This window comes from Balaenoptera borealis (genome assembly GCF_965194805.1).
Source record: "Balaenoptera borealis genome assembly, chromosome: 8".
NCBI lineage: Eukaryota > Metazoa > Chordata > Mammalia > Artiodactyla > Balaenopteridae > Balaenoptera > Balaenoptera borealis.
Window position 1 is genome coordinate 82,092,457 of NC_138865.1, and position 24,327 is coordinate 82,116,783.

The 24,327-nt window shown below is 40.2% G+C and overlaps 1 protein-coding gene across 10 annotated transcripts in view; it reads left to right on the forward strand.

The window, feature by feature from the left end:
* Nucleotides 1–24,327, forward strand: part of TLE4 (TLE family member 4, transcriptional corepressor) — a 147,390-nt gene that overhangs the window by 60,954 nt on the left and 62,109 nt on the right. For 5 of the 10 annotated variants that reach the window (XM_082401436.1, XM_082401441.1, XM_082401437.1 and 2 more), the window contains 2 exons: nucleotides 10,557–10,758; nucleotides 12,029–12,045. In XM_082401436.1, the coding sequence (XP_082257562.1) occupies nucleotides 10,557–10,758; nucleotides 12,029–12,045 (219 nt within the window). Of the gene's footprint in view, nucleotides 1–10,553; nucleotides 10,759–12,028; nucleotides 12,046–14,974; nucleotides 20,266–24,327 lie in introns of those variants that run through there. The other 5 variants (XM_082401435.1, XM_082401440.1, XM_082401438.1 and 2 more) reach the window with 2 other exon arrangements.

Genomic DNA, 24,327 nt, shown 5'->3' on the forward strand with positions numbered 1-24,327 from the left:
CTCTTCTGACCCATCTGAGTAAGTAGTACAACCATCTACCCAGTTGCTTGGGGCCCATCTTTGCAAGGTATCTCGATTTTTCCAGTTATTCTCACCCCCTTCTCCTTCCATAACCACGTCTTTCGGTGCCATCTCCGAAATAGGTCTTAACTCCTTCTACTCTTTGCAACTTGTACTGCCACAGCCCTAATCCAAGTCATTATTTTTTGGTTTGAATCCCTGTATTACCTTCTCGCTGGTCTCTCCTTTCATCCTGGCCGCTCTCAGATCCAGTCTCCACATACCATGTGAACTTTAAAAATGTTTAGATTATGTAATACTCTAGCTCAAAATACTTACTATAATGTCTTTATATAGGCCAATGAAATAGAATAAAGTACTCAGAAATTGATCGACTTATGTATGTCAGAGGGGCAGGCAGATCAGTGTGGAAAAAGATGGACACTGGAGGGGTAGTAGGTTATTTTTGTGGAAAAAAATGAAATTGGATCCACCTATCTCATCATATGCAGAAGTCATTCTGAAAAGTATAAAAAGACAGAACTTTAAAACTTTCAGAGAAGAAAAACAACCAAGAAGACTTTTTATCTTGGGGTAGAGAAGTATTTCTTAATGGGTCACAGAAAGCTCAAACCATAAGAAAAAGATATTACTCAGTTAAAATTAAAAGAGTCTGTTCATCAGAAGATATCTTAAAGAAAATGAAAAGATAAGCCAGAAACTGAGAGAAGGTATTTGTTAACACATATAGCCAACAAATAATTATCCAGTTTTTACCAGTTTTGTACAAACTAAAAGTTCAAACTTAACAACAACAAACTCACCACTGCCTAAAGCTCTCATTGTTCTTAAGTGAAAGTGTAAAGCCCTTTCTGTCTATGATCTGATTCCCATAATGTTGCATCTGACCCCACTTCCTCCTTGTTCACTGAGTTCCCACCAGACTTCTTTTTCTTCCTTGGTCACTGCAGGCTCCTTTCCCTATCTGGGCCTTTGCACCTGCTTTTCTCTCATCTCCGATTCTCTTCTCGCAGCTCTAGGTGCTCTCATTCTCATCCTTCAGGTCTTAGTTCAGAGGTCACTTCTTCAGAGGTGCTGTCTCTTGATTCTTATGAATGAACGATTACTTACCAATTGTGTTAAGACCTCCCTAGTTAAGAAAGGTCCTGATGGGGCAGCAGGTACTTCACTGGGCTGGATGGTGAGGACTTGGGTTCCATTCTTGATGCGGATACAATTTCCCACTGACTTTTACTTTGTGCCTCACATATGCAGTTGTTGGCCTGTAAAATTCTGCACCCAATTCCAATGTGGTATAGTTTGCCAGATCGCCAAGCAATTCTCTGACACCAACTGGGTGTGTCGTACAATTCAGCTGGAGATAGCATCAGATCCCACAGGTTAAGGGCTCAGCTCCACAGGAATGCCGCCCCTCCCTGCACGTCAGACACCAATCCCAAATACAGGTTATCATCTGTGTTTTTAACAACCTCCTCCTTGAGTTTGATTAATTTGCTAGAGCGGCTCACAGAACTCGGAGAAACATGTAACTTACCAAATTACCTGTATTTTAATAAAAGGATGTAACTTGGGGACAGTCACATGGAAGAGATACATAGGGCAAGGTATGGGGAAAGGGTGCAGAGCTTCCACACCCTCTCCAAGTGCGCTACTCTCCCCAAATCTCCCTGTGTTCACCGACCTGGAAGCTTTCCAAACCCTGTCCTTTGGGTTGTTCTGGAGGTTTACTTACATATGCATGACTGACTAAAACAGTGGCCATTGGTGATTGAACTCAACTCTCCAGCCCCTCTCCCCTCCCTCCCTGAAGGTCTGGTGCGTGGGACTGAAAGGGCCAACCTTCTGGTCATGTGGTTGGTTCTCCTAGCAACCGGCTCCCAACCACAAGTGCCCTCCGAAAGTCACGTCATTAACATAAAAAAAGACACCTTTTATTGCTCTCTTCACTTAGGAAATTCCTAGAATTTTTGGAGCCCTGTGCCCGGAACTGTGAACTAAGACCAAATATATATTTCTTATTGTAAATCACAGTATCACAGCCTGGTTCAGTGTTTTTCAAATTGCAGTTCCTTAGATTCATGACTATGCAGTGAAATCAATAGTCAACATTTTTTATTTTAAAAAAGAAGAGAATAGAAAATATAAAAATGTGCCGCACATAGTATTTGGTATTTGTTAAACTTTTGTTTCATTTACTTGTCTATTCTATGCAGATATACAACATTCACACACAGGAGTTGTGGTCGAAATGTTGGAAAGCAACTCATCTAGCTGTCATCTGAGGTTCATTCTACTTCTAAAGTTCTAAGGTCAACTGCAGTGTTACTGAAGAATCTGAAGTAGATAGGCTTTTTAGATGCAGCTTTACTTTTAAAGAACACTGTGAAGTAACTAAAGAGAGCTTTTCTGAGCAGGATCCCTTAGCTTGGTAACTTTAATGACTACAACACAAAATAGAAGCCTTGGTTTCAGTAAGATAATGTGTTAAAATCTCTTCAAAAAATTCATTAAATAGTTTAAACAAGCCTCCAGGAAAATTATTAATTTGCTTAGAAATACTTCTAGTAAAGTATGGACCAATTCAGAAAAAATTCTAATAGGATTTCTGATGGGAATGTTAATATAATAACTCAGGTTTGGGGGACTTTTGTCCTTTTCTTGCTGTTGTTACTTTGTGAGTTAAACTGCAAGTTAAGACAGTGGAATCCTTGGCACAGGACTCATGGAATTTGCTTCTTCGCTTGTTACCTGTCTTCCCCTTAAAGACCAGTCCAGAGATCTTCAGGACCATAGAGATCTCTGGTTTTAGTGTGAGGAACTTATCCTTGCAGTGATAATCTTTGTTGGGTTGCTATAAATGCTGGTCTTTCCCCTGCAGTAAATCTCATGTTTTAAGTCATCAGGAAGGAATTACAGATAAGCTTAGGTTGTAAAGTTCCTTCCTTTGTTCTTTTTTATGGTCTTGCTTCTTTCTATGGATTCACTTAACTTTTAGCTTTTGCTAGAGATATTTGTTCAAAGCAAGAACTCCCAATCTTCTGTCTAGAAGGGCACATCCTATTTTCCCCACCTCTACAACTACAGGGAAGTGGAAAGAATAGTAAAACAAACACTGTGTACTCATCACCTAGATTCACCAGTTAATATTTTGTCACTTTTGCTTTGTAATGTGTATACATACAGACAGATATATACTTTGTGTGTGCCAAATTGTTTGAAAGTAAGAGGCAGGGAGACATGATATTTCACCCCTTAAAGCATCAGTGTGCATCTTCTATAAACAGTTTTCCAGTATAAGCATGATACAGTTACGACCTCCGTATATCCAGTGTATAGTTCATATTCGTATTTCTCTAGTTGTCCACAGAAAGTCCTTGAGAGCTCGTCTTTCTTCGTAGCAGTTGTCACCTAATCTGGTACTCACATTCAAGAGTGGCTTTGTTGTGCTGTCTCTTCAGTCTTCCCTCACACCCCCAAGAAACAGTCCCCAAGCGATTTCACTTTATGACTTTGGCATTTTGAAGATTCCAGGCCAGCCTGGTGGACTGCCCTACAACCTGGACTCGTCTGATTGTTTTCTGATGTTTAGATTCAGGTTAAGTATTTTTAGTAAAAACACTACCTTGGTGATGTTGTGTACCTGGGTGATGCTGTGTATTTCCCAGTTGTATCACATTGTTGGCGAAGCTAGTAATCTGGGATGATACTTTGACATGTGAATAACCTGTTCCCCAACAACATTTTACCCAGTGGTTTTAATATTTGTTGACGCTGTTAATACATTTGGAGTAATGAAGTGGTAAATTCTAAATTCTTTTTCCTTTTAAATTAATGTTCTTCTGTAAAGAAGAGCTTTTCCTGCCTTCCTCCCTTCCTCCTTCCCCTCATTTTCCGTGAGTGAGTGTGTGTGTGGGTATAGACTTCTGGATACTTTTTTCCAATAATAGCAGCAACCATTTATTGAGTGTTTATTATTTGCCAGGCACTGCGCTATGGGTTTTATATGCACTATCTCATAATTTTCCCAACAGCCTTGGGGAGGTAGATTTTATAACCCTTTCCACTTTTTACATGAAGGAACTCTGAGGTCTGAAATCGTAAAGTGACCTGCTCTTGCTCACAGAGATGGTAAGGATTCCAGACAGTAGCTCTGATGTCACTTCACGATGTTGCATCCCCACGTATCATCCAGGATCTCCTTTCTCAGACTCAGCCCAGCCCACACAGACAGGGTCCCTCCTAACGCGCACCCTCACGGTCCGAGGACTGTAGTTACCAGCCCAGTTCCGGGCCCTTTTCTGTGCTTGCTGCTTCATTTCAGAGTCTGCTGCCTTCTCTTGCCCAGCTCCTGGGTCTGTTGCTCCCTCCCTTACTCGTCCCCTAGAATAATGTCTCCTGCTTGGATCAAGGCACACATGTTCAGTGCACCTAGCTTGGCCAGCTGGTTGGAAGAGCCATTTTCTAGTCCTTGGCCTCGTGGCATGTCCCACAGCTCCACCTGTTTTCTTGTGGTACCGTGGACTCCACTCCTGGCAACTGGGTTTAAAATTATGTTGTAATCTACTACAGTTACTGTTCTTTACGATGCTTGAATTGTCTCAAGTTTTGCCAGTGAGGACCCCTTCAAGTGGGCCCATTGTCCTATTTGTCACACCCTGTTAGTAAGTGTGCTCATGGCTACTGGGGTGTCATTGCTTCTAAGAATGAAGCTTTTTTGTTTTTTTTGTTTTTTTTTGGAGGATTCTGTTGATAGCATAGTAGAAATGAAGGGTGGTGGACAAGAAAACCTCTGCTTGGTTTCCAGTTGGAGTTGTGCAGAGTTGCTAGGGATTTGTGTGGATTAAGCTTCTGCACTCACCCTGCTTCCTGCTTGGTCATTGACCAGTCAAGCCCTGGTCATCAAGCAGCTGGGGACATTTGATTAAAAAGAATTTCTCTTTTTGCTGGCAGATAGACATTTCAAAAGACATTTCCTATGAACTTGATTCTCTAGTGGTTCTTTTCTCCCTTCATTCCAAACTTGAAACTGTGAGGAGATAATTCTTTGTTACAGAATCTCCAGTAAAAACCTATTAACAGAATTGAAGCTGCATTTACTACCTCACTGCTGTGTATTTTCAGAACTAATTACTGGCTATTTTTCAGAATTAAATTAATTACCTTAATGGAGTACTTATTTGCCTAAGTTTAAAGTTCACTCCATTTTAATGTTTATTCTCTTGAATGGCCCATCAAGGGAAAAGAAAAAAAGATTTTTATTTTGTATCCTGGTTTGATATGAGAGTGTTTTCTTTCTTTTCTTTTTCTTTTTTTTTTTTTTAAATAAGGCACCCAAGATAGTAATGGCCTAGGAAGCCCAGTCAGAAGAAATTTTTCAAGATATGTATCTTTCTCAGTAGGTTTTTTTTCAGTTATGGTTACATAGAGTGTATTTTATTTTAATGTTTAAGTGGTACTGCAGTCTATGCTCTCCTCTTTTTATTTTTTTGGCTTGATCGTTTTCTTTTTTCCTTATAAGGTAAGCATTTTTTAACCTGCTGCTTTGTGATTAGAGTGGTGATTTATCTTAAATTATTTTAATAATAAATCAGGGTTGAACTGGTGTACTCTTAAGATCCATTTCCTTTCTCTCTGTCTTCAGAAAGCAAGAGGTTTTTATGTTTCTTTGGTGACTATAGGATAAAGTAAACCTTTGCAGGTTAATTGCTGTGTAATTAACACAGACAGGGTGGAGATCAGAGGACAGTAAAGCTATTGGGAAACATCCACAAGCTTTTGCTGTACTATAGGGAAGTCCATTAGGTTATGCTACCCCAGCTCCTTGAATAATATCCAGAGAAACCTGAGTCCTTTTCCAGGGAATCTGCTATAAGTTTTTCTCTATTGATGAGAGTCCTTGATAGAGATTCTTTTTAATTTTGAATTCTTGAATGTTATTTGTAATTTGATAAAGCCTTTTTTTTTTTTTTTTTGATGGAGTAAAGGGTAAAGTTCAGTTTAGCTGTTGGTGACTTACTGTTTTTATGTAAAGAAGATGGTCTCTAATACATTGGTTTTATTGACTAACCAGTAATCATTATCAATTATACCTGTCACTGTGCTGCTAGGATAGTTTCTAAGGAGAAAACTTACAAAGAAATTTAAAAATGACCACTAAATACAGAAAGTGATTTGCTTGATGTAAATATTTAAAAACCTACTAAAGTATTTCAGTATATCTGTCTTATATTTTTATCATCTACCTTTTGGTAACTTACTTAACCTCATTTTTATCTGATAGTTTTATATTTTAAACACTTGCTAAAAATTGCTCCTTTCTACAGGATGCCCTGAGTGTGCTTTTTTGTTTGATATTTTGTACGTATAGTGGATGACTTGTAAAATGGGTTTATGGTTGTCCCCTCTCATTTGTTTTCTCTCTTTCTCCTAAGTTCCAGGCATATTCTGTTTAACGATACTATTGTAATTTGGATGTTGTTATTCATAAAATCATTGGAAGGGCTTTATAATTTTGGTATAAAAGCAAGTGAAAAATTAAAACCTCTCAGTGCAGTGTGGCATTGTGGAACAGAAAAATGACATTAATGGAAAACAAGAGAAATCTGAATGAAGTCTGTGTTTGATTAATAGTAATGTACAATGTTAATTTTTTAGTTTTGGTAAATTGGGCATGTAAGATTTTTTTTTTTTTTAGTTTTGATAAATTCTATGGGTAGGTAAGACATTTTAACATTAGTGGAAGTTGGGTAAAGAATATATAGGAACTCTCTTTTATTTAGTAGAAACTTAATTTACCAAAAGCTTTAAATATATGGCCATATGACTAAATAGTGGTGAGCCAGGTGCCAGGGGTACAAAGAGTCCTGAGGGTGGTCTCTTCTCTCCAGAAGGTCACAATCTTTTTGGCAGGTCAAGGTCTTCTTATCCGTAAAAAGATGAGTGACAGTACCTTTATGAGGCAGCCTGTGCCAATGAATGATACAGGGCGTCCTGTAAGTAGACACATGGCACGTTTGGAGAGGCCTTTGCAGAACAGGTGAAACATGAGCTGAGCAGGATGGGTGAGTACAACTTAGATAAGTAATGGAGAGGTTGTTCTAAGAGACAGGAGAGGCCATGAATTGAGGAAAAAATACTGGCAGTGATGATGCAGGGTGGGTTCATTACAGTCAAAATGAGCTAATGGAGACTTGCGCTAATCAAAGTATGGGATGATGAGGGTCTGACTAATATGCTGGAATTGAGATTTGACAGGATCTGGTGATGATGGATATAGGAGCACAGAAGGAAAACAAATCAGTGGTGACTGATAACTTGAGCCAGTGGAAGTTACTTAAGGGTTTGTGTTAAGCATTTCATTTTCAGGTAATGCTGAACTGCCAAGTAGACTGGTCTGGCAAGAAGTTAGACCAGGGCTACTGGAGCATGGGAAAGGAGCCAAAGGTTTAGGACTCTACCTCTGTAGTAAACAAGGAAAAGCCGAGAAGGAAATCTAACAGCAGCATTCAGAGAGAGAACTAAAGAGAGGCTGTGGCGATCACTGTAGTGTTCCTGAAGCAGGTGGAGGAGAGTTTCCTAAGGAGGATATGCTGGCTCTGGCTGAGGTGTATCAGAGAGATGACTGTGACATCTTGAAAAAATAGCTATCTGAATCATCATCAGTTTTTTTGAGATTGGTGGGCCTGGAGTCCAGATGACAGGGGGTTAAGGAGTAAGGTGTGTGTGTGTGTGTCTGTCTGTCTACAGGAGGAGGTTGTTAAGAACTGGGGACTGCAAATTTACACTAGTTTTTAAAGAAATTTGGCTCTCCATAGACAAGGAGATATATATATATATAGAGAGAGAGAGAGACATACACACACACAGACCAGTAGCTGAAGAGGGCAAAAGAAGGTTAATTTAATTAAATTTAACAAACATTTATCAAGTGCCAATTATGTGCCAAGGCACTGTGTTAGGGGCAGTGGAGGACACAGAATGTGATTAAAATATAGTGGTTTTTTTCCCCTCCTGAAAAAGTGCTGCCTCAAGTTCTCTTAGTGTTAGGTAGGCAATTCGTCTTAAACACAATGCTAGAGGTGCTGGAATTAGGCTTGCAAGCAGAAGAGCAAAATCAGTGACAGAACCACCTGTCTGGTGGACGTGGGGGTGACCGGAAGTTGGAGAATTGGTGGAGCAACGAAGGGAGAAGGGAAGAAAAGATGATGCGGGGGGGAGGAGTCTGGTCCTTAGAAGGGAAAGGGATCCTCCTTTAAGACGGGCACAATGGAGAATAGGAGAAGATTAGTGTTAGAGCTATTTTGAGGTAGAATAGAGTACAAGTAAGGAACCCAGGAAGTCTTCACTATGAATGGCATGTGCTACAGACTAGGGGTATGTTTTTTGCCTTTGGAAAGTTCTGGATGGACAGGAAAATGAGGCTGTTCGTGCTTATTTTTGGTCCTATGAGACAAAAATAAAGGAAACACCTGGGCCACTGAAAGTATTGCTTTTGGCTGAGGGTTTTTTTTTTTCGTATCTAATGAAATAGACATATTTTTTAATTGCTCAGATATTATATGAGCGTCTCAGCGCCTGCAGTTAGCTAGGGTGTGTGTCGGATGCAGACTCTCACAGAGCTTAGAGTCTAGGAAAGGTGGTAAGAGGGACATCTGCAGACTCTTAATAAATGCTTGCTGATTGAACTCTGATCTGAGATAGAAAGTGGCTACATGCCCGACCCACGCACATGAAGTATTAGGGGATATAGAGTAGAAGGAGAATTGGAGCACTTTTCTGGCTATTTCAGTAGAACAAGGACTTGAAATAAATCTGCCATATATTTAGCTGAAGGCCTTGTTTCTTCATGGACCTATTTTCTACATGTTTAGAAACTATTGTGTGCTCGTGTGTTTTGGTCACAACTAAGTAACAGTACATAAAGAGTTAACGAACGTGATTTTGGCCACTCAAATGAAGGACGACATTATTTTGAACTCTCCATTTAGGTAGCACGTTGGCAGGACTTTAGGGTGGGCATTGGTTGGTGGAGTGTCTTTATTACTGCTCCGATTTGCCATTTTATGTATGTAAAGTTGTCTTAAAAGTGTTAGTACTATTTTATTGACTGTACTTTAAGTGCATGTAGCCAGAAAGTAGGTGCAGGTCAATTGGAGAGAAGAACTAAGTAGTGCTACCTTTGGACGTTTATTGTCAGACGCAGGAAGAGATACCGAGGGGTAGAGAAGGGAAGTAAAAGTAATTTGGGGAGGAGAAAAAAAAAACCTCACGTTTTTCTTTGAAATATTTTTCAAGATGCTTCTTACCAGTGAAGGGGAGCAGAACGTGCCACCCCACACATTTTTGAGAAACCTATTTTGTGCCGTCCTACTTGGAAAGAAGATTATAGAAGGGACTGTTTAGCTATCCCAGGATAGGCCTAAAAAGTGATTCTAAAGGTATTAATTAAAATGTAGTCACTACAGAAGTTGGTCTGAGCATTTCTCAGCACTTGCTCTCACGGAACATCGTTAAGCAGGGTCTTGGTTGGCGTGGGGCCCCTGTTGAGGGATATATTTAACGGAATACCCTCCCATCACCACCCCTCACCCCCTCACCCCCCCCCCCCCCTTGGAAGAGGCAGCAAGGCCTGCCCACCTCGCTCCCTGGAGCCCAGCTTGCTGCGGCCTCAGCTGAGGTCACGCACTCCCCTTCTGGCCTCTCGAGGGCTTTCTCCATGTGCTGCCAGTGTGCTGGTAAAAATGACTTTAAACTCTTGTCAGTACAGTTACTGGTGCATGCGTCACAGTCCCACTCAGATAAACCTGTCACAACACAGAGGCGGCCGCTGGAGAAGAGTACAAGGGCAGGCCTCTGGCTTTCCATTCGAGCATCACTAAACGTGCACAGAGTGCCCAATTATTTCAGCATTATTGAGCAAGCCTACAGGAGGACCCAAGCCTTGCTACATTAGATTTTCTTTAGTAATTTGCTCAAGTACCGCTGAGGACACTTAAAGGGCTTAAAACGGTGGCTGCAACCAGTTTCCTTTTCTGGGTTGTTAATTCAGGTTTTCTCTTTCAAATTAACTGTCGCCGCATGCTGTGCAGTGGTTCTGGGAGAACTGTTTAACACTAATTTTCTCAATTTTCAAGCTTTTTTTCTTCAATATAACTGCTTTAACAGTTAGTCACGTATATGTTTTGATTAGAGTTGTATGATAGTGAGGCATTATGTTTTGGAGACCAAAATACAGATGCTTTGTTAAATCTAATTTCATCTATTAAAAGTAACTTAGTTTCACTATTTAAAAATTAGGTTATTTATAGTGCATTGCAAAACCACCAAATCCAAGTAAAAAAGATAGCATTTCTCTATTATTCATCTCCTCCCCTTTTATATATATATATATATATATATGTAAAGAATAAATCTTTCCTTCACGGGTGCTGGGCTTTCCAGGATCTTTTTGCACCTCTTTCCTCTCCTTTTGTTGTTGGGGGCTGTCTCGGATATAGGGAACAAGTTCAATATCTTTGTCTCGTTTCTCACAGCAGCAACAACTCCAGGCCCAGCATTTATCACATGGACATGGTCTGCCAGTGCCTCTGACCCCGCACCCTTCGGGGCTGCAGCCCCCTGCCATCCCGCCCATTGGTAGCAGTGCCGGCCTTCTGGCCCTCTCCAGTGCCCTGGGAGGCCAGTCTCACCTTCCAATTAAAGATGAGAAGAAGCACCATGACAATGATCACCAAAGAGGTAAGCAGTTTTCTCGGGATGTCAGTCTGACATTACCTACCTGTTGCTGAGGGTAGGTCTGGATGTCATTGTTTATTCTTGTTTCTGGATTTCGTTTTACCAGCGACTAAACAAAGGATTTCGCCTGGAAGGTAAATTAATGATTGGAAGCAGTCTTTTGCCAAATGATACCGTAGTGGTTGGCAAGAGTTAATGTGCTTCCCAAAGGCAAGGGGCGGGGAGACGCATTTCCTGGTTATTGCCTCTGATCCCTTGCTCTACCCCCTAAGTTCCCCAGGTCTAAATCAGTAATGAAGTGCCACAGTGCCCTGTGTTTGAAGTAGTGAGTGGCAGTAATAGCTAATTTTGACCAAATCTATTTTGGGGAAAGATTTTACTGATCATTTACTCATTTGACAGACTCAATTATTATTTATAAATCACATATAATGCAGTGAGAATCTTGCAGGTAAGAAAACAATTTCAGTCGTCTTAGTAATTGAGAAAGTACAGCCCAAATTAATGAAATCTGTTGGTTTAAGTACCTCTTTCACCCAGTCTGTTTAGAAGCATGAAATGAACTCATCTCTGCCTGTAAGAACAACAGCTGTTTACGTAAATAATTGATTGTAAGGCCAGTTGTGCTCCTTCTAGGTTGGTTTCTTCCCTCCACTAAAATAGATGATGGTGCAGAGACATTTTGATGTGACTCTTATGTTTGTATGGTGCTTATTAGTAGTTTTTATTAGTTAATGGCAGAAAAACAAATGAAAGTCTCTCCCAGCATTCCTTTGTGGGAATTGACGTAGTACATGGGTGGTTCATTGGTCGAAAGGGTGTGGTTATAATTAAAACCTCATATCTGTTCTTGTTTCAGTGTCATTACCATGAATTATAATCTTGGGTAGATGATTTTTATCACATAAACATAAATTTCCCATCTCTGATGTTGGAAACACTGAACTATGCATCATTCAGTTATCTTAGTGCTATGGTCCAGAGCTGAGGCATGTCTATAAACACTTCTATAAGTGGAAAAGTCAGTAAGGAGTATAAATAACACAAATATACAGCTTTGGTTTCTGAAATTGTGTCAAAGGTAAATTGGCGCTTTGTGGATCTGGTCAAGTAATATCAATAATTAACTTTACAGCAAAGTTGACAACTGTGCCATTTACTATTTAGCAGAGATCAAATTTGACAAATGTATGATTTTATGTAAACTAACTGGTACTTTTCTTTTTTTTCCTTCTTCCCATTTGCTCTGCCTTTGCTGCTGTTTTGCCTGTAGACAGAGATTCCATCAAGGTAGGACTCAAAATTACAGATGAAGGAATGGCTTAAAAGGGGGCTCTCAATGATTTGAATAAATGTAGCAATGGATTCTTTGAGATTTACAGGATGATTTGGTGGGCTGTACCAAATAGTGGTAAACTGCGTTTTTGTATTGCTTTCAGTTGTGCGTTTGAGATTTTTTAAGCTATTGGTCCCATTTCTCTATCAGAATCAGATTTATAGACCAAGATTGAGTTATAAGATCTGGCTTGCATTGCTCTTTTTATTATGTCTTTGCCATGTGAAAAAGAATAACGGCTTTTCTTCAGTTAAGCTTTGGCTATAAGGTGAATAATAATGGGAAAAAATTGGTTTTTAAGGAAATAAACATTTTGGGAAACAGTTCCATCCTACGAAACTCTTTATCAAAACATTTAAGAGCATTTTTCTTCACCAGAAAGAATTTTTTTTTTTTTTAATTTAATGACATCTTGTTTTCCAGTATAGCAAGTTATTCTCCTTAGGTTTTGCATTTGTCTTATCTGCCTTCTCTATCTCTTTATAGAGAAGTTGTAGGGAAAGAGGAAAAGTAGTTAGGGCCTGATGATTTGGATGTGCTTGTGTAATACCATAATGGGGTATAATAAGGATGCCTGAATTTATATAGTAAGCAAACAAGAAAAACAGGCTACCACGGCAGAAAATGAGTAAAATATGAAATTGCCTGGTAACTTTTGAGCCAGGCACAATGTAAATATGCTACTGTATTGTGGATAATTGTATTACACATGCTGTTGTATTTTGTATAGATTAGAAAGCAAGGGCAGTTCTCAAGCATTGGCCAAAGCACAGATGCTGTGAATTCCTTTTCTTGTATTTTACAACAGTTGAATGTTTTGGAGCATAGGCAGTTACATCTCTTGCAGTTTTTTTTGGTTTGTTAAATTTATTTATTTATTTATTTATTTTTGGTTGCATTGGTTCTTCGTTGCTGTGCGCGGACTTTCTCTAGTTGCTGCGAGCGGGGGCTACTCTTCGGTGTGGTGCGCGGGCTTCTCATGGCGGTGGCTTCTCTTGTTGCAGAGCACGGGCTCTAGGTGCGCAGGCTTCAGTAGTTGTGGCATACGGGTTCAGTAGTTGTGGCTCGTGGGCTCTAGGGCACAGGCTCAACAGGTGTGGCACACAGGCTTAGCTGCTCCGCGGCATGTGGGATCTTCCCGGACCAGGGCTCGAACCCGTGTCCCCTGCATTGGCAGGTGGATTCTTAACCACTGCGCCACCAGGAAAGTCCTCTCTTGCAGTTTTTAATGAAGTTATGTATACGGAGACTAAAATCTTCCCCTGAAACCACCTGTGCTGTCACTTTGAATGCCTCTTTATTCCTCGTCCTTTTATAATAAAAGGGAAGTAGGGGTTTTTTTTCCCCAAAGTCATTAAATGGTGGAAAATAAAATGTATCTATTTTACCCTTCAAGAATCTTTGTAATTTGAAAGGGTATCTGCACACCCATAGAAATGTCAACGTTTACAATTGGAACTGCACACATTGAATTATTTAATTATGCATTTACAGCTGTGTACTTTGTTGTATAATATGAACATCAGTACCTAAATTAAAAAGCATTCTTAATCAGAGTGTAGTAAGTATTCCACACAGATGTACTTAGGAAGTAGTAAGTAGATGCATTGACCAAGATTTGCTGGTAGCAGCCCTTGGAAAGCCTGTCTAGTTATTCTGAGGCCAATAACATAAACATTCCCTGCTTCATATGATAAATACATACCTTCAGGCAGGCCAGCGAACTAAACAAAAGCCTCCTCTCATGCCCCACTCCCAGAAGACTGTGAAAATATTTATACTCCAGTGCACACTTTTGTGTCAATTACATTTTATAGTCCCTCACGTCAGAGTAGGGTATATTTTGAAATCATCTATAATCATTCAGGATGAGTCTGGGAGTGAGTATCTACATAGTTTGGAAGCCAGGGGAAAAACAAAAGGAAATGGAGACGGATGATTTTGCCTTGATTTATTATGGATTGGTAGCTATAAATAGATATTTTTTTGGGTACCGTTCTTGAATTTGAAGTCGTGTTGTGTTAGGTTTGGGGCTGTCCTGTGGCTTTGCAAGGTGAAATAGTTCACTAATTTTTGTAAATGTGTTCTCTGATGCTCAGAGAAGCAGTTAGTTGCTTGTTCCATCGATCGTCCTCATCCTCCCGTAAGTGGTTCCTGGTTAAGAGGGGCTTTTTATGATTGTCTGCTGTGTGACTAGAGATGGTTTTTATCATCCGGAGCATGCCAGTTGCCTGCAGCTGCAGTCGGGCTTGTATGAAATAATTTATTCATGCAGGATAATGCTCCTTAACATTTAACAGGTAATGAACGTGACATAAATTTCCTTCTTGCTTTTAATTTTTCCCTTTCCTCTTCTAATGTGCAAACAGGCAGCTCTGGTACTCTAAATAATAAGTAATTTTTGGCCATCTGTCAAAAGGAAATTTCAATACAAATTTAAATTAATGGTGCCTGAAATTTTTTATAGCTCCTCTAAAAGCCTCTAATGTGCAGAAAATTCTGAATCTGCTGGTAGTAATTAGTGTTGCATGTAATGAGGATGTGGGCAATGTTATACAGCCCCAGTGTAACATTTTGTTATGGTAGCAAAATTTTGATTTATGCAAGGTTGTGGATGGGTTTAATTGTGAGAGACACTTTAAAATGTTTTTTTTGACGTTACAGATTATTAAACAGGGCAGATTTCAGAATAGCTTATAAAATATAAATTTAAACTTACTGTAAAGATTCAGGTAATTAAGGTGCTTTACCTTTAGGTATCAAGTAAAAATGAAAGAAATTCCCTTGTTAAAATGTTGGGCCTTTTTCTTCCTTTTCTTTTCTCGGAAGTTCTGTGACCACTAAACCAAATGCTATTGGCTTTATTGACCTTGTTTTCTATAGCTCCAGTAGCCAAGTTCATTCCTAAGCCTGCTATTTACAGACCTGTATCTGAAGTTTTTCAACAAGGATGGAGAATATAAATATGGACCTACAGGAACAAGCACTGTAGGAGCCCAAGAATCGTTTTATTTAGTGAGGAGAAACCAGAATGGTGTGTGCTCTAGGGCTGTTAAAGTAAGGATCCGAGGCGCCTGCTTGTTACTCGGCCATCCAGTGTCCCCATACGTGTACCCACAGTAAGCCTTGGATTTGGGGCCGAAAATGGCAGGAAACTCAGGCCACGGTCCACTCTCACCCTTAGCTGATAGGGTGGAAAGCCCAAAATAGGTTCCTACTTCTCTTTCCTGAGTGGGGACTTTCTAACTTCTTCTATGGTTTCTTTTGAAAGGATATAAGTGAAGCCAAAGAAGCATTTTCTGAGGTAATGAAAGCTTCCACTGCCTATCCCTCCTGTGGGCTGAGGGGTAGAAATGGGTTGGCTCCCAAGTGGTGAGAGAGCAGACATTCCCACGTGCTGCCAGGAGTTTCCTAGTTGCTGGAGGTCCCAGTTCGTGAAGAGGGGTCATTAGGTTCCTCACATCACTCTCCGTTTCCACCTGATTGGCTAACATGATTCAGAGCTGTGAAGGCCAGATTGCCTAAAACTTAGTAGGAATCTGAGATTGAGAAATCAGTCTCATTACACCCCAAATGTCTACACCTTCTAGCAAAAACTAGCCACCAAAATCAAGACCAACTTGATTATAAATGGCAGAATTCACTATCACCAACTATTGATTAGCTCCATGACCTCTCCCAAGTTGATATTATTGTGCTTATTATTACCTCCGAAGTCCTTCTTATGTATATTATGTATCCTGTTTTTTATCCTGAATGCAGTAACCTCAAGTCAGTCCTGTGAGGGATTTGCCATTTTTTATTTGTAAAATATAGCATAAGTCCATTGTTTTTCCTCTAAGTGGTGGTGTTTTTATTTTTATTATTTCGTTGGATTGTCTTCCCCAAAGTGCCATATGCATCATCGAAGAGTATGATCATTTTTAGTGATTTGTGCATTGCCAAATTAATCTCCAGAGCGCTGCAACATTTAAAAATGCCATATGCAATATTTGAGTATGTTTCCACACAATCCACCAATACTGAACTTTATAGCTTTTGTAATTTTTGCTGGTATAAGTATGGATAGTGCTCTTTTTTAAAAAAATGTACATATAGATATTTTTCAAGCTAAATGCTCTTCTGTGGGTATATATACTATATCCCCCCCCCGCCCCCCAACCCTCTCCTGCATGGATTCTTTGTTTTTGTTTAAGGGTTTTCATAATGATCTGCTTATTATTTGTATCTATGGCAATGCCTGTTTATTCTGTCGTAGCTATATTTTGGTGTTTATTCTATGTAGATAACTAAAACATGATACGGTGCTTTTCTTCTTGTCTCTCCAGTTATTCTCTGTTGGCAATAAAGGTTTATCAATGAAAATTAGACTAAGGCTCCTTTTATGTTCAAATTGAAGTGTATGATTCGGGCCAAGAAAGCACTTTTGCCTCATTAGTTGGGTGTTACAGGTGAAGGTGGGTTTTTAGCTTGCGTTAACAGAATGATTACTTCTATTTGCCGCTTCACTTTGTACATCAAGACTTAATGGTGAAGGGTTCTGTTCCAGGATCTTGTGTGACCTGTGTGACTTGGCTTTTGTTCCCCTCTGCCTCTTTTTCCTGTTGCAAAGGAATATCAGTCTGAAAAGAGTGTGCCTTTTAATATGTTTAACCCCTTGCATGTCCTGTGTGGGAGAAAGCAGAGAAGAAACCACTTGAAAGAGGAGAGGTTGGCCAGTAGAAGAGAGGGTAACTGGCCCAGGCAGTTTCGGTTTTAACACTCACTCCCTTTCCCCCATAACAACTGTGTGACATAGGAAGGTTTGTAATCTTAACCCTTGGTGAGAAAGCTTGGTGGGATTAATTGCCTAGAGACTTTAGAAGGACACATTATATAAAGACAAAGGCCTAGAGTTGAAATCCATAAAATACTATAAAGAGAAGGTATAATCAAAAAACCCCAAAAAACAAAAAACCCCGAACACTACCGACAAACTAAACTGTAGTGGGGCTTGCACTAGCTCCTATTTTCCCCTTAGTCATCAGTAATCTGAGAAAAGAAGGTATGCCATTAAGGGCTGTGACTTGGACACTCCAGTTTATCCACTCTAACCTCTGTGGACCCTAGTTGCCTAGTCAACCCCACTGATCTCTGAGCATGTATAGCTCATAGTTCAGATTTCATTGTGAAGGTAGGTGGTGAGGAAAGGTTTATTGATTTATTATTCATATCACATATGAGGAAAGGTTTAGAGGTGTTGAGGCCTTGCCCAAGGTCACACAGCCATTGCCATCCTCAAAGGAAAGCTTTCTGGGTGGCTCAGTCTCCTCCTGTGTTACTAAAAATTTGAAACATACTCGGCAGTAGAAATAATAGTGCCAAGGTCCTCCATATCCTTCACATCAAGGTATAAGAGCTATCGATTTTTAGTCACATTTTAATCGATTCCTTTCTTTCTTTGCTAAAATATTCTGAAGCAAATTCCAGCATGCGTTTTACCCTTATGTACTTCATTACCTAAAATGAACACATTTCTCTAAACAATGGACATTTTTTTAGTAACCATAATGCCTTTAATCACTTAATAAACATAATGCCTTGATAGCTTCTAATATCGAGCCTATAAGCAGACTTCTTCGATTATTTCAAATAATTGGTTTGCAAGAGTTTCCCTCCTTTTAAAATTTTTCCTGTGCCACTGATTTGTTGAAGAACCTGGGCCAGCCTTCCTACGAATGGCCCATATTCTGGATGTCTCTGCATGCTTCCCAGTGGTGTCAAGAGGACTTTCTGCTGAATCGTACTGGGAAGAGTCTTTTTCTTATCATGAGAGAATGGGTAGAAGAATGACGTCTAGGTTTGCATGTACATGTTGGTGATAAACAGTTCAGTGAAGTTTACCAATAATCGGGGAGTAAAATTTTTAGAAATGTATGCTGATCATCAATAAATAGAATTCTATTTGTATCCTTTTGCCTTCAGACACAGACTGTGATGTATTTGCAATCCAACTTCACTTTCCAAACATACATATTGCTTAAGCTAGGCTTTTAAAAATACATCTCCAAGTAGGGTTTTTAAAATATATTAAGTACATCTATTGCCTTAAGGGTGTAGTGTCCTAGATGCCCCCATGCTCCAGCACAACATCGGTCTCTCACACTAAATTCTTAGCTCCTTGAGGGCAAGAATCTTATCTTCTTGGTGGAACTGTACAGGAGGACAAATCAAGGATGAGTAAGAAGGGAATTGTAATAGAATTAGGATTCTCTTCTCTCTCTAGGTCAGCTGTGTGTCAATGGGCAAGTCATTTAACTTCCCTGGATCTCAAAGCTACCACTCCAGGCATTTTTTCCCAGGCATTTGGAATGTAGATGTTTTCTTATGTTATTCAGTCCTGTCCTATAAATGAATTTTACAGTACACATCTTATACCATAGGGTATGTTTCAGCAATAAAGTTGGCCATACCATTAGCCAAATAAACACAGTGGTAATTATATTTCATTTTGGGTGTTGAGTGGTAGGGGAATAGTTTAATGTTCTAAAGTATACCTTTCAAGGATTTAATGTTTAACTCTTGGAATTTTCCAAAATAAGATGGTAATTTAAAATTAAGTGTTTCAGCATTATGCTTGCTTTTTTCTTTCGTTGTAGAGGTATTTGTTTCTGCCATGTATTTTCCTGTTTAGAGTTACCTTATCACAGAATAATGAGGAATTTTGTTCTATGGGTTTATGATGCAGTAATTTGTTCAGTATTAATTGATACCTGCCTCTAGGCGTGTAAGCTGTGTGAAATGTAACAGGTGCCCTAATTCCAGAAAATATGTTATAATTGTTTGTTTGTCGAACAGATGAATAAATATCTTTAGGGCATAGCTGGTCCTCAGGTGGTGAGCATGAATGGATTAGTGATGGGGGGGTGGGGCTGTCTCCACCAATCACTGAGGCAGAACAAATATTAATTAGCAGGGGCGGGGCTGGTTGTGGGGCCTGCCTTCCCCAGCTGATTTTTGGCAAGGGCAGTTTAATTCTTTTCCTCCATAAACCGACCCTCTTAGTTACCAGACATTTTCATCCCCATGTTTAATGTCTCTAATGTTCTTAATTAGAATGCATTTCATCTCTTGCAAAAATATTACATCATAAAGTTTTTATTCAACATGTTTTTTTTTTTCAGTTTTAAAGGAGCTCAATGTTTATTTGTTTAAACTGGCATTTGAATTTCAAAAGCATTTGTTTCTCAAAATGTAGATAATTCTTCCAAAAGAATTATTTGAAAGAATGGTTCATAATCTTTTTTATATTCTTATATAGTAACACTTACCATAATCCACTCTGGAAAAATCATAAAATTACCCAGGGGGATGCTCAGTATCGTCACTTCTCTATTTCTTGAATTATTTCTGCTACAACACTTAACTCTACCCAACTTGTATATTTTGTTTTATGGTGCTTTTGAAGTGCTTCAAATATCTTCTGGGTTAAAGACTCTGTACACCTGGGGGCCACCCACTAACAAGGGCTGTAATTTTGGACGTGAAGAGGAATCATATCTGGTAATTACCATGGCAGCTGCCTTGGGACAGGGTTGAACAGAATTCGGGCTTCATGAAAGAGGACTGGAAAGGAAGTTCGCTGAGGGCTGACTAATACCTGCTCTAAGAGTTTTGGATCCTTTTAAATAAACTTGCTGTTAGATGAAACTAATGAAATCATATTTCAAGACTAAATGCTGCTTAGATCTGGCAAATCAGAACTAAATCTTAGAGTTTGAATACTTGGTTGTTCTACTTTGAATCTAAAAACTGAACAAAGTAAGTAATATGACTTTATCAGATTCATTATTCAGAACCAGTCCAAATATTTCAGTTATGTAATAAATTTTAACACTTTAAAAAAGCATTTTAAGTGTCAACTACTAGTATTGTCACTTTAATTTCTGTTTATGTGTGATAGTTGTAATTGGTGGCTAAGTACCCTTCTCCCCCCACCCCTAAGGGAAAACAGCAACATACACATGCATGAAATCTACTCAAGTGCAGTCTGCCTTTCTTCCCTCACACTGTTTGTTATTCCATCCCTTCTTCAACCACTAATGTTCATGAAAAGCTTACACTTTCCGGTCCCTCACCATGGCTGTAGGGTGAGCTTGAATTCTTTTTCATGAAAATGGACTCATTATTATTATTATTATTTAATTATTTATTTATTTATTTATTTATGGCTGTGTTGGGTCTTCGTTTCCGTGCGAGGGCTTTCTCTAGTTGCGGCAAGCGGGGGCCACTCTTCATCACGGTGCGCGGGCCTCTCACTATCGCGGCCTCTCTTGTTGCGGAGCACAGGCTCCAGACGCGCAGGCTCAGTAGTTGTGGCTCATGGGCCCAGCTGCTCCGCGGCACGTGGGATCTTCCCAGACCAGGGCTTGAACCCGTGTCCCTTGCATTGGCAGGCAGATTCTCAACCACTGCGCCACCAGGGAAGCCCTGGACTCATTATTTATAATTGTATCGCACCCTAAGGATTCATGAATCTCCCCCCCCCACCCCCCCCACCCCCCGCAAATTGGTACTTTTCAAGTTGCTGAGTGTTGATATTTAAGGGAAAAAAGAGAGGGGAGGGGGAGGAAAGGTAAACAGGTTAGTGATGCCACCCAATGAGAGAAGCCAGTAGGCAATATAATAATACCTCATTTTTATTTATTCTTCCTTATGGTCATTTTAATTATTTTAGAAATTTTTGAGTATTCATTTATCTTTCTTTAAACTTCTGTTTTCTTGAGCGACATTTGGCCTTTTGAACAACAAAATAAAATTGGAAATGCTAATGTTTTGAGCCAACCAAAGGAGGAAAATAAAAATGTCACCATGGTAACAAAGCTGCTTTCTAGATGGTTTCCTAAGATATGCCTGAACTAGAAGCAGATGTCTGATTTGAGAATCTTGCCTCCTTCAGTGTAAACAAATAACTTCTGGGCAGGTGTTGGAAATAATATGGAAATCCTATTAAGGGGCCCCGGGTTCCTGTCAGTCAGGAAGCCCGTGCCACAAAAGGGCTGGTTGTCACATAAAGGAGCAGAGTAAATTCTCATTAGGCTTGAGCTTTTCCCAGGAAATGATTGTCTCGGTGTGTTCTTTCTCCTGTGAATCTGAATGTAAGCTGTTGCTTCTATTGATCTATTCACTGGCTTTATTTTTCTCCTCTTCATTCCAGATCCTCCCTCGTCCCCCGCCAGCCTGTATTCTGTATTCTCCCCTTCACCCACCCCTTCCCTTTAGGTTAACACTTGATCTGTGCTACTGCTCTGAGAGTTGTGACATTTGTGATTTTAACCTCCCACCCTGAGTGGGGGAGGGAGGAAAGTCACTCTTCATCCCGGGGCCTGTTGGACAAAGAAACAGGCTGATTAGACCGAGTACCGGGGGCTGTTAGGAACCACACAGCGAGAGGCAGCCACAGTCCTGAATACTGTTCTGTGTACATTTACTCGGAGTTAGAGTTTTATGAATTAAGCAGAAACTAAAAGCATGAAGAGACAGTGTTTTTATGAACTTTTCAAAACGTATGTAGTTGTCTGGTAAGCCAATAAAACTGCGCTGTCCAGTATGGTTGCCACTAGCCACAGGAAGCTATTAAATTTAAGATAGCTAACATGAAATAAAATTTAAAAATCTAGTTTCTCGGTTGCACCGGCCACACTTCAAGTCCTCGGTAGCTGCGTGTGGCTGGCTGTCATAACTGCCCTACCAGTGCAGGCGTGGAAGAGAGCCGTCATCACAGAACGTTCTGTCGTATAGGGAGAGACTTTGGCCTGGTAAGGCTTGCTGGTTCTGCTCTTCCGTCTGGTGAAAACCGACCCCTGATAGTCAAAAGCAAGGTTCCTCCTGATGCACAGAAAATAAGGGGCATGTGTGTGTGTGTTCTGGTTTTGTAGCTTCTTTACTGTTCCGAAGTGGTTGATATGGTCGACTGTACTAACACAGTGATCTTTTAAATGGTTGTAGGCCTTCCCCCCCCCCCCCACCCCCCCAGTGGAATTGGTTGAGCACTTTAACATGGATCTTCCCAAAGTGGACCCCCAGGAGATGCATTTTAATGTTTCTAGATAGGAAGTTGAGGCAGTTTGGTGGCGGTGGGGGGTTTGAAGGCTATGCATAACGATGCTCTTTATAAAACTCAGAAGGTTAAATGTGGATAAACACTGAAAACAAGGCTTCAGAAAAGCCACACTATTATTATGCAGCATTTCTCGGACTATAGTCCCCGAGACACACTTCATAAAGCCAATAAAGCGCGCACTGGTGGTCTCCCGTTGCCCTAGCAACGGACCATGGGGCACTGTGTATGTGCAATGCATGAACATCTGTGAATTAATCTTTTTTGGTTTGTTCTTTTCTTGGCACTGATTGGGCCACTCGGGCTTGTGCCTGTGACACTGTGTGTGGAGGGGTAATCTGGAGCAGTCCCCAGGACCTAGCCCTCAAGTGGATGCTGGAACAGCAAGTGAAGGGAGATTTATCCCGGTGGTGCATCCAGCAGTGCAGGGATTTGGCTTGACAGCACTCTCAGTGGGACGTTATTAGCTTACTTTCTGGTGCATGGGGAAATGAATAAAAAATTTCCTAGTAAATCTGGGCACTATTGGGTTTATTGGGCTGCCCTGAAAAAATAATCTTTAGAGAAAATTGAAATAATCACTTGTGTTTATACCACAGTTATCAGGACTTGAAAGGTGTCTGAGTTATTCCACACCCTTTGCCCCAGCCCCAGTCCTGCACCAGGGATTATAACCAAAGCGTATTGGACTAGTCAGAATGAGACTCCTGAAGCTTAGGCTGGAATCTGTTTTGATAAGAAAATCTTGTAGTAACCTAGTCTGACCTTATTTAGAGAAATTTTAAACTGAGCTGGTGACAGTTTTGCCCTTGGGAGAAGAGAGCAAGCTATGACTAACTGGAGACACATCCAGGAACAATACTTTGGAATTGTTTGATTAGGAGTTACTCCCCCACTCCGAACGGGATTGTCTTCAATTCTTGCCCCCAACACAATTTTCAGACGGGCACCCCTCCCTCAGCCTGCAGTACCCTCCACGTACTGTGTGTGTCCCGTTCCTCCTGTCAGCGCCAGATGCTGCCTTGTTAAATCATTTGCTCACCCTTGTCATTTTCAGTTTCCTTCTCTTCCTTTTTTCTCCTTCTACCCTTTTTTCTCAGCCTCCTTTCTCCCTTATGGGTTGACCCTCTTTCCTGGGGAGGAAAGAAGAATATTACGTATGAAATGTCTCACGTTGGATGTAGTCTGTTATGTTTAACCTGTAGGGTGAGAAATTTTGTTAATAAATGTATGAAGACGAAACTCTGTGCTTTGTGCTAGTCCATTCGATTTGCTTGATTGTCACTAATACTGAGGGGCTTTTAAGTAGGAAGAACTATTTGTCAATTTGTATATTTTCCTTTGCACATTAAAAAGACACAGCTGTACCTCTGTAGCTGAGAGATTTTCCTGATTTCCTGTTAGACAGCTGAGCAAAAATTATTATTTTAATGGTTTCTGACTTCGCAACCTGTTGGTATTGATAGATGAACTTGAAAATTGAGCAATGCAGTTTGAATAAACTATTTAAAGTTAGTCAGTAGGTATTGATTGGCAGCTGGAGGGCAAATAGGCCTGCACTGCGTCATTGGGGGTGCATAGTAAAGATGAGATGCAATCCCTTTCCTCACATCGTTTTCCTATTAAAGTATGGAACTGAGATATAATGTCTTCTGAGTGGAATAAAATACATTAGTGGATTGTTCCCCTTCATTTCTCTGAGCTTCCAGTTAGTCCTGAATTCTCTTAAAATGTGCATATAGAACGAGTCTATGCTGATTGGAGGACTAGCTTCTGAAGGCAGTCTTCCCGGGAAGTTGCCAGGGCTGACGTGCAAATACGTGCAAACAGGGAACCTTTAGCAACCAACAGCAATGCCAGTGGCAACGTTCTGTAGCCTCCCAGTCTTGATGGTGCCTTTTACTCTCATTCAGATTCTGTTTTGTAGGAATCAGTGAAACAGTTGGACCACAGAGCTAAAATATTATCATCAGACTTCTGGGTGTTTCAGCCCACTCACTTGCTTTTCAGGTAGTTTCTCTGAATGAGGAAAAAAAAAAGTTTTCTGTTGCTGCTCCCAGTAAATAGCCTCTTTTCCATTCAGATGGAATTTTCTTCTTTCAAGAGTCTTTTTTAAAGTTACCAACTTTGTAGTTGT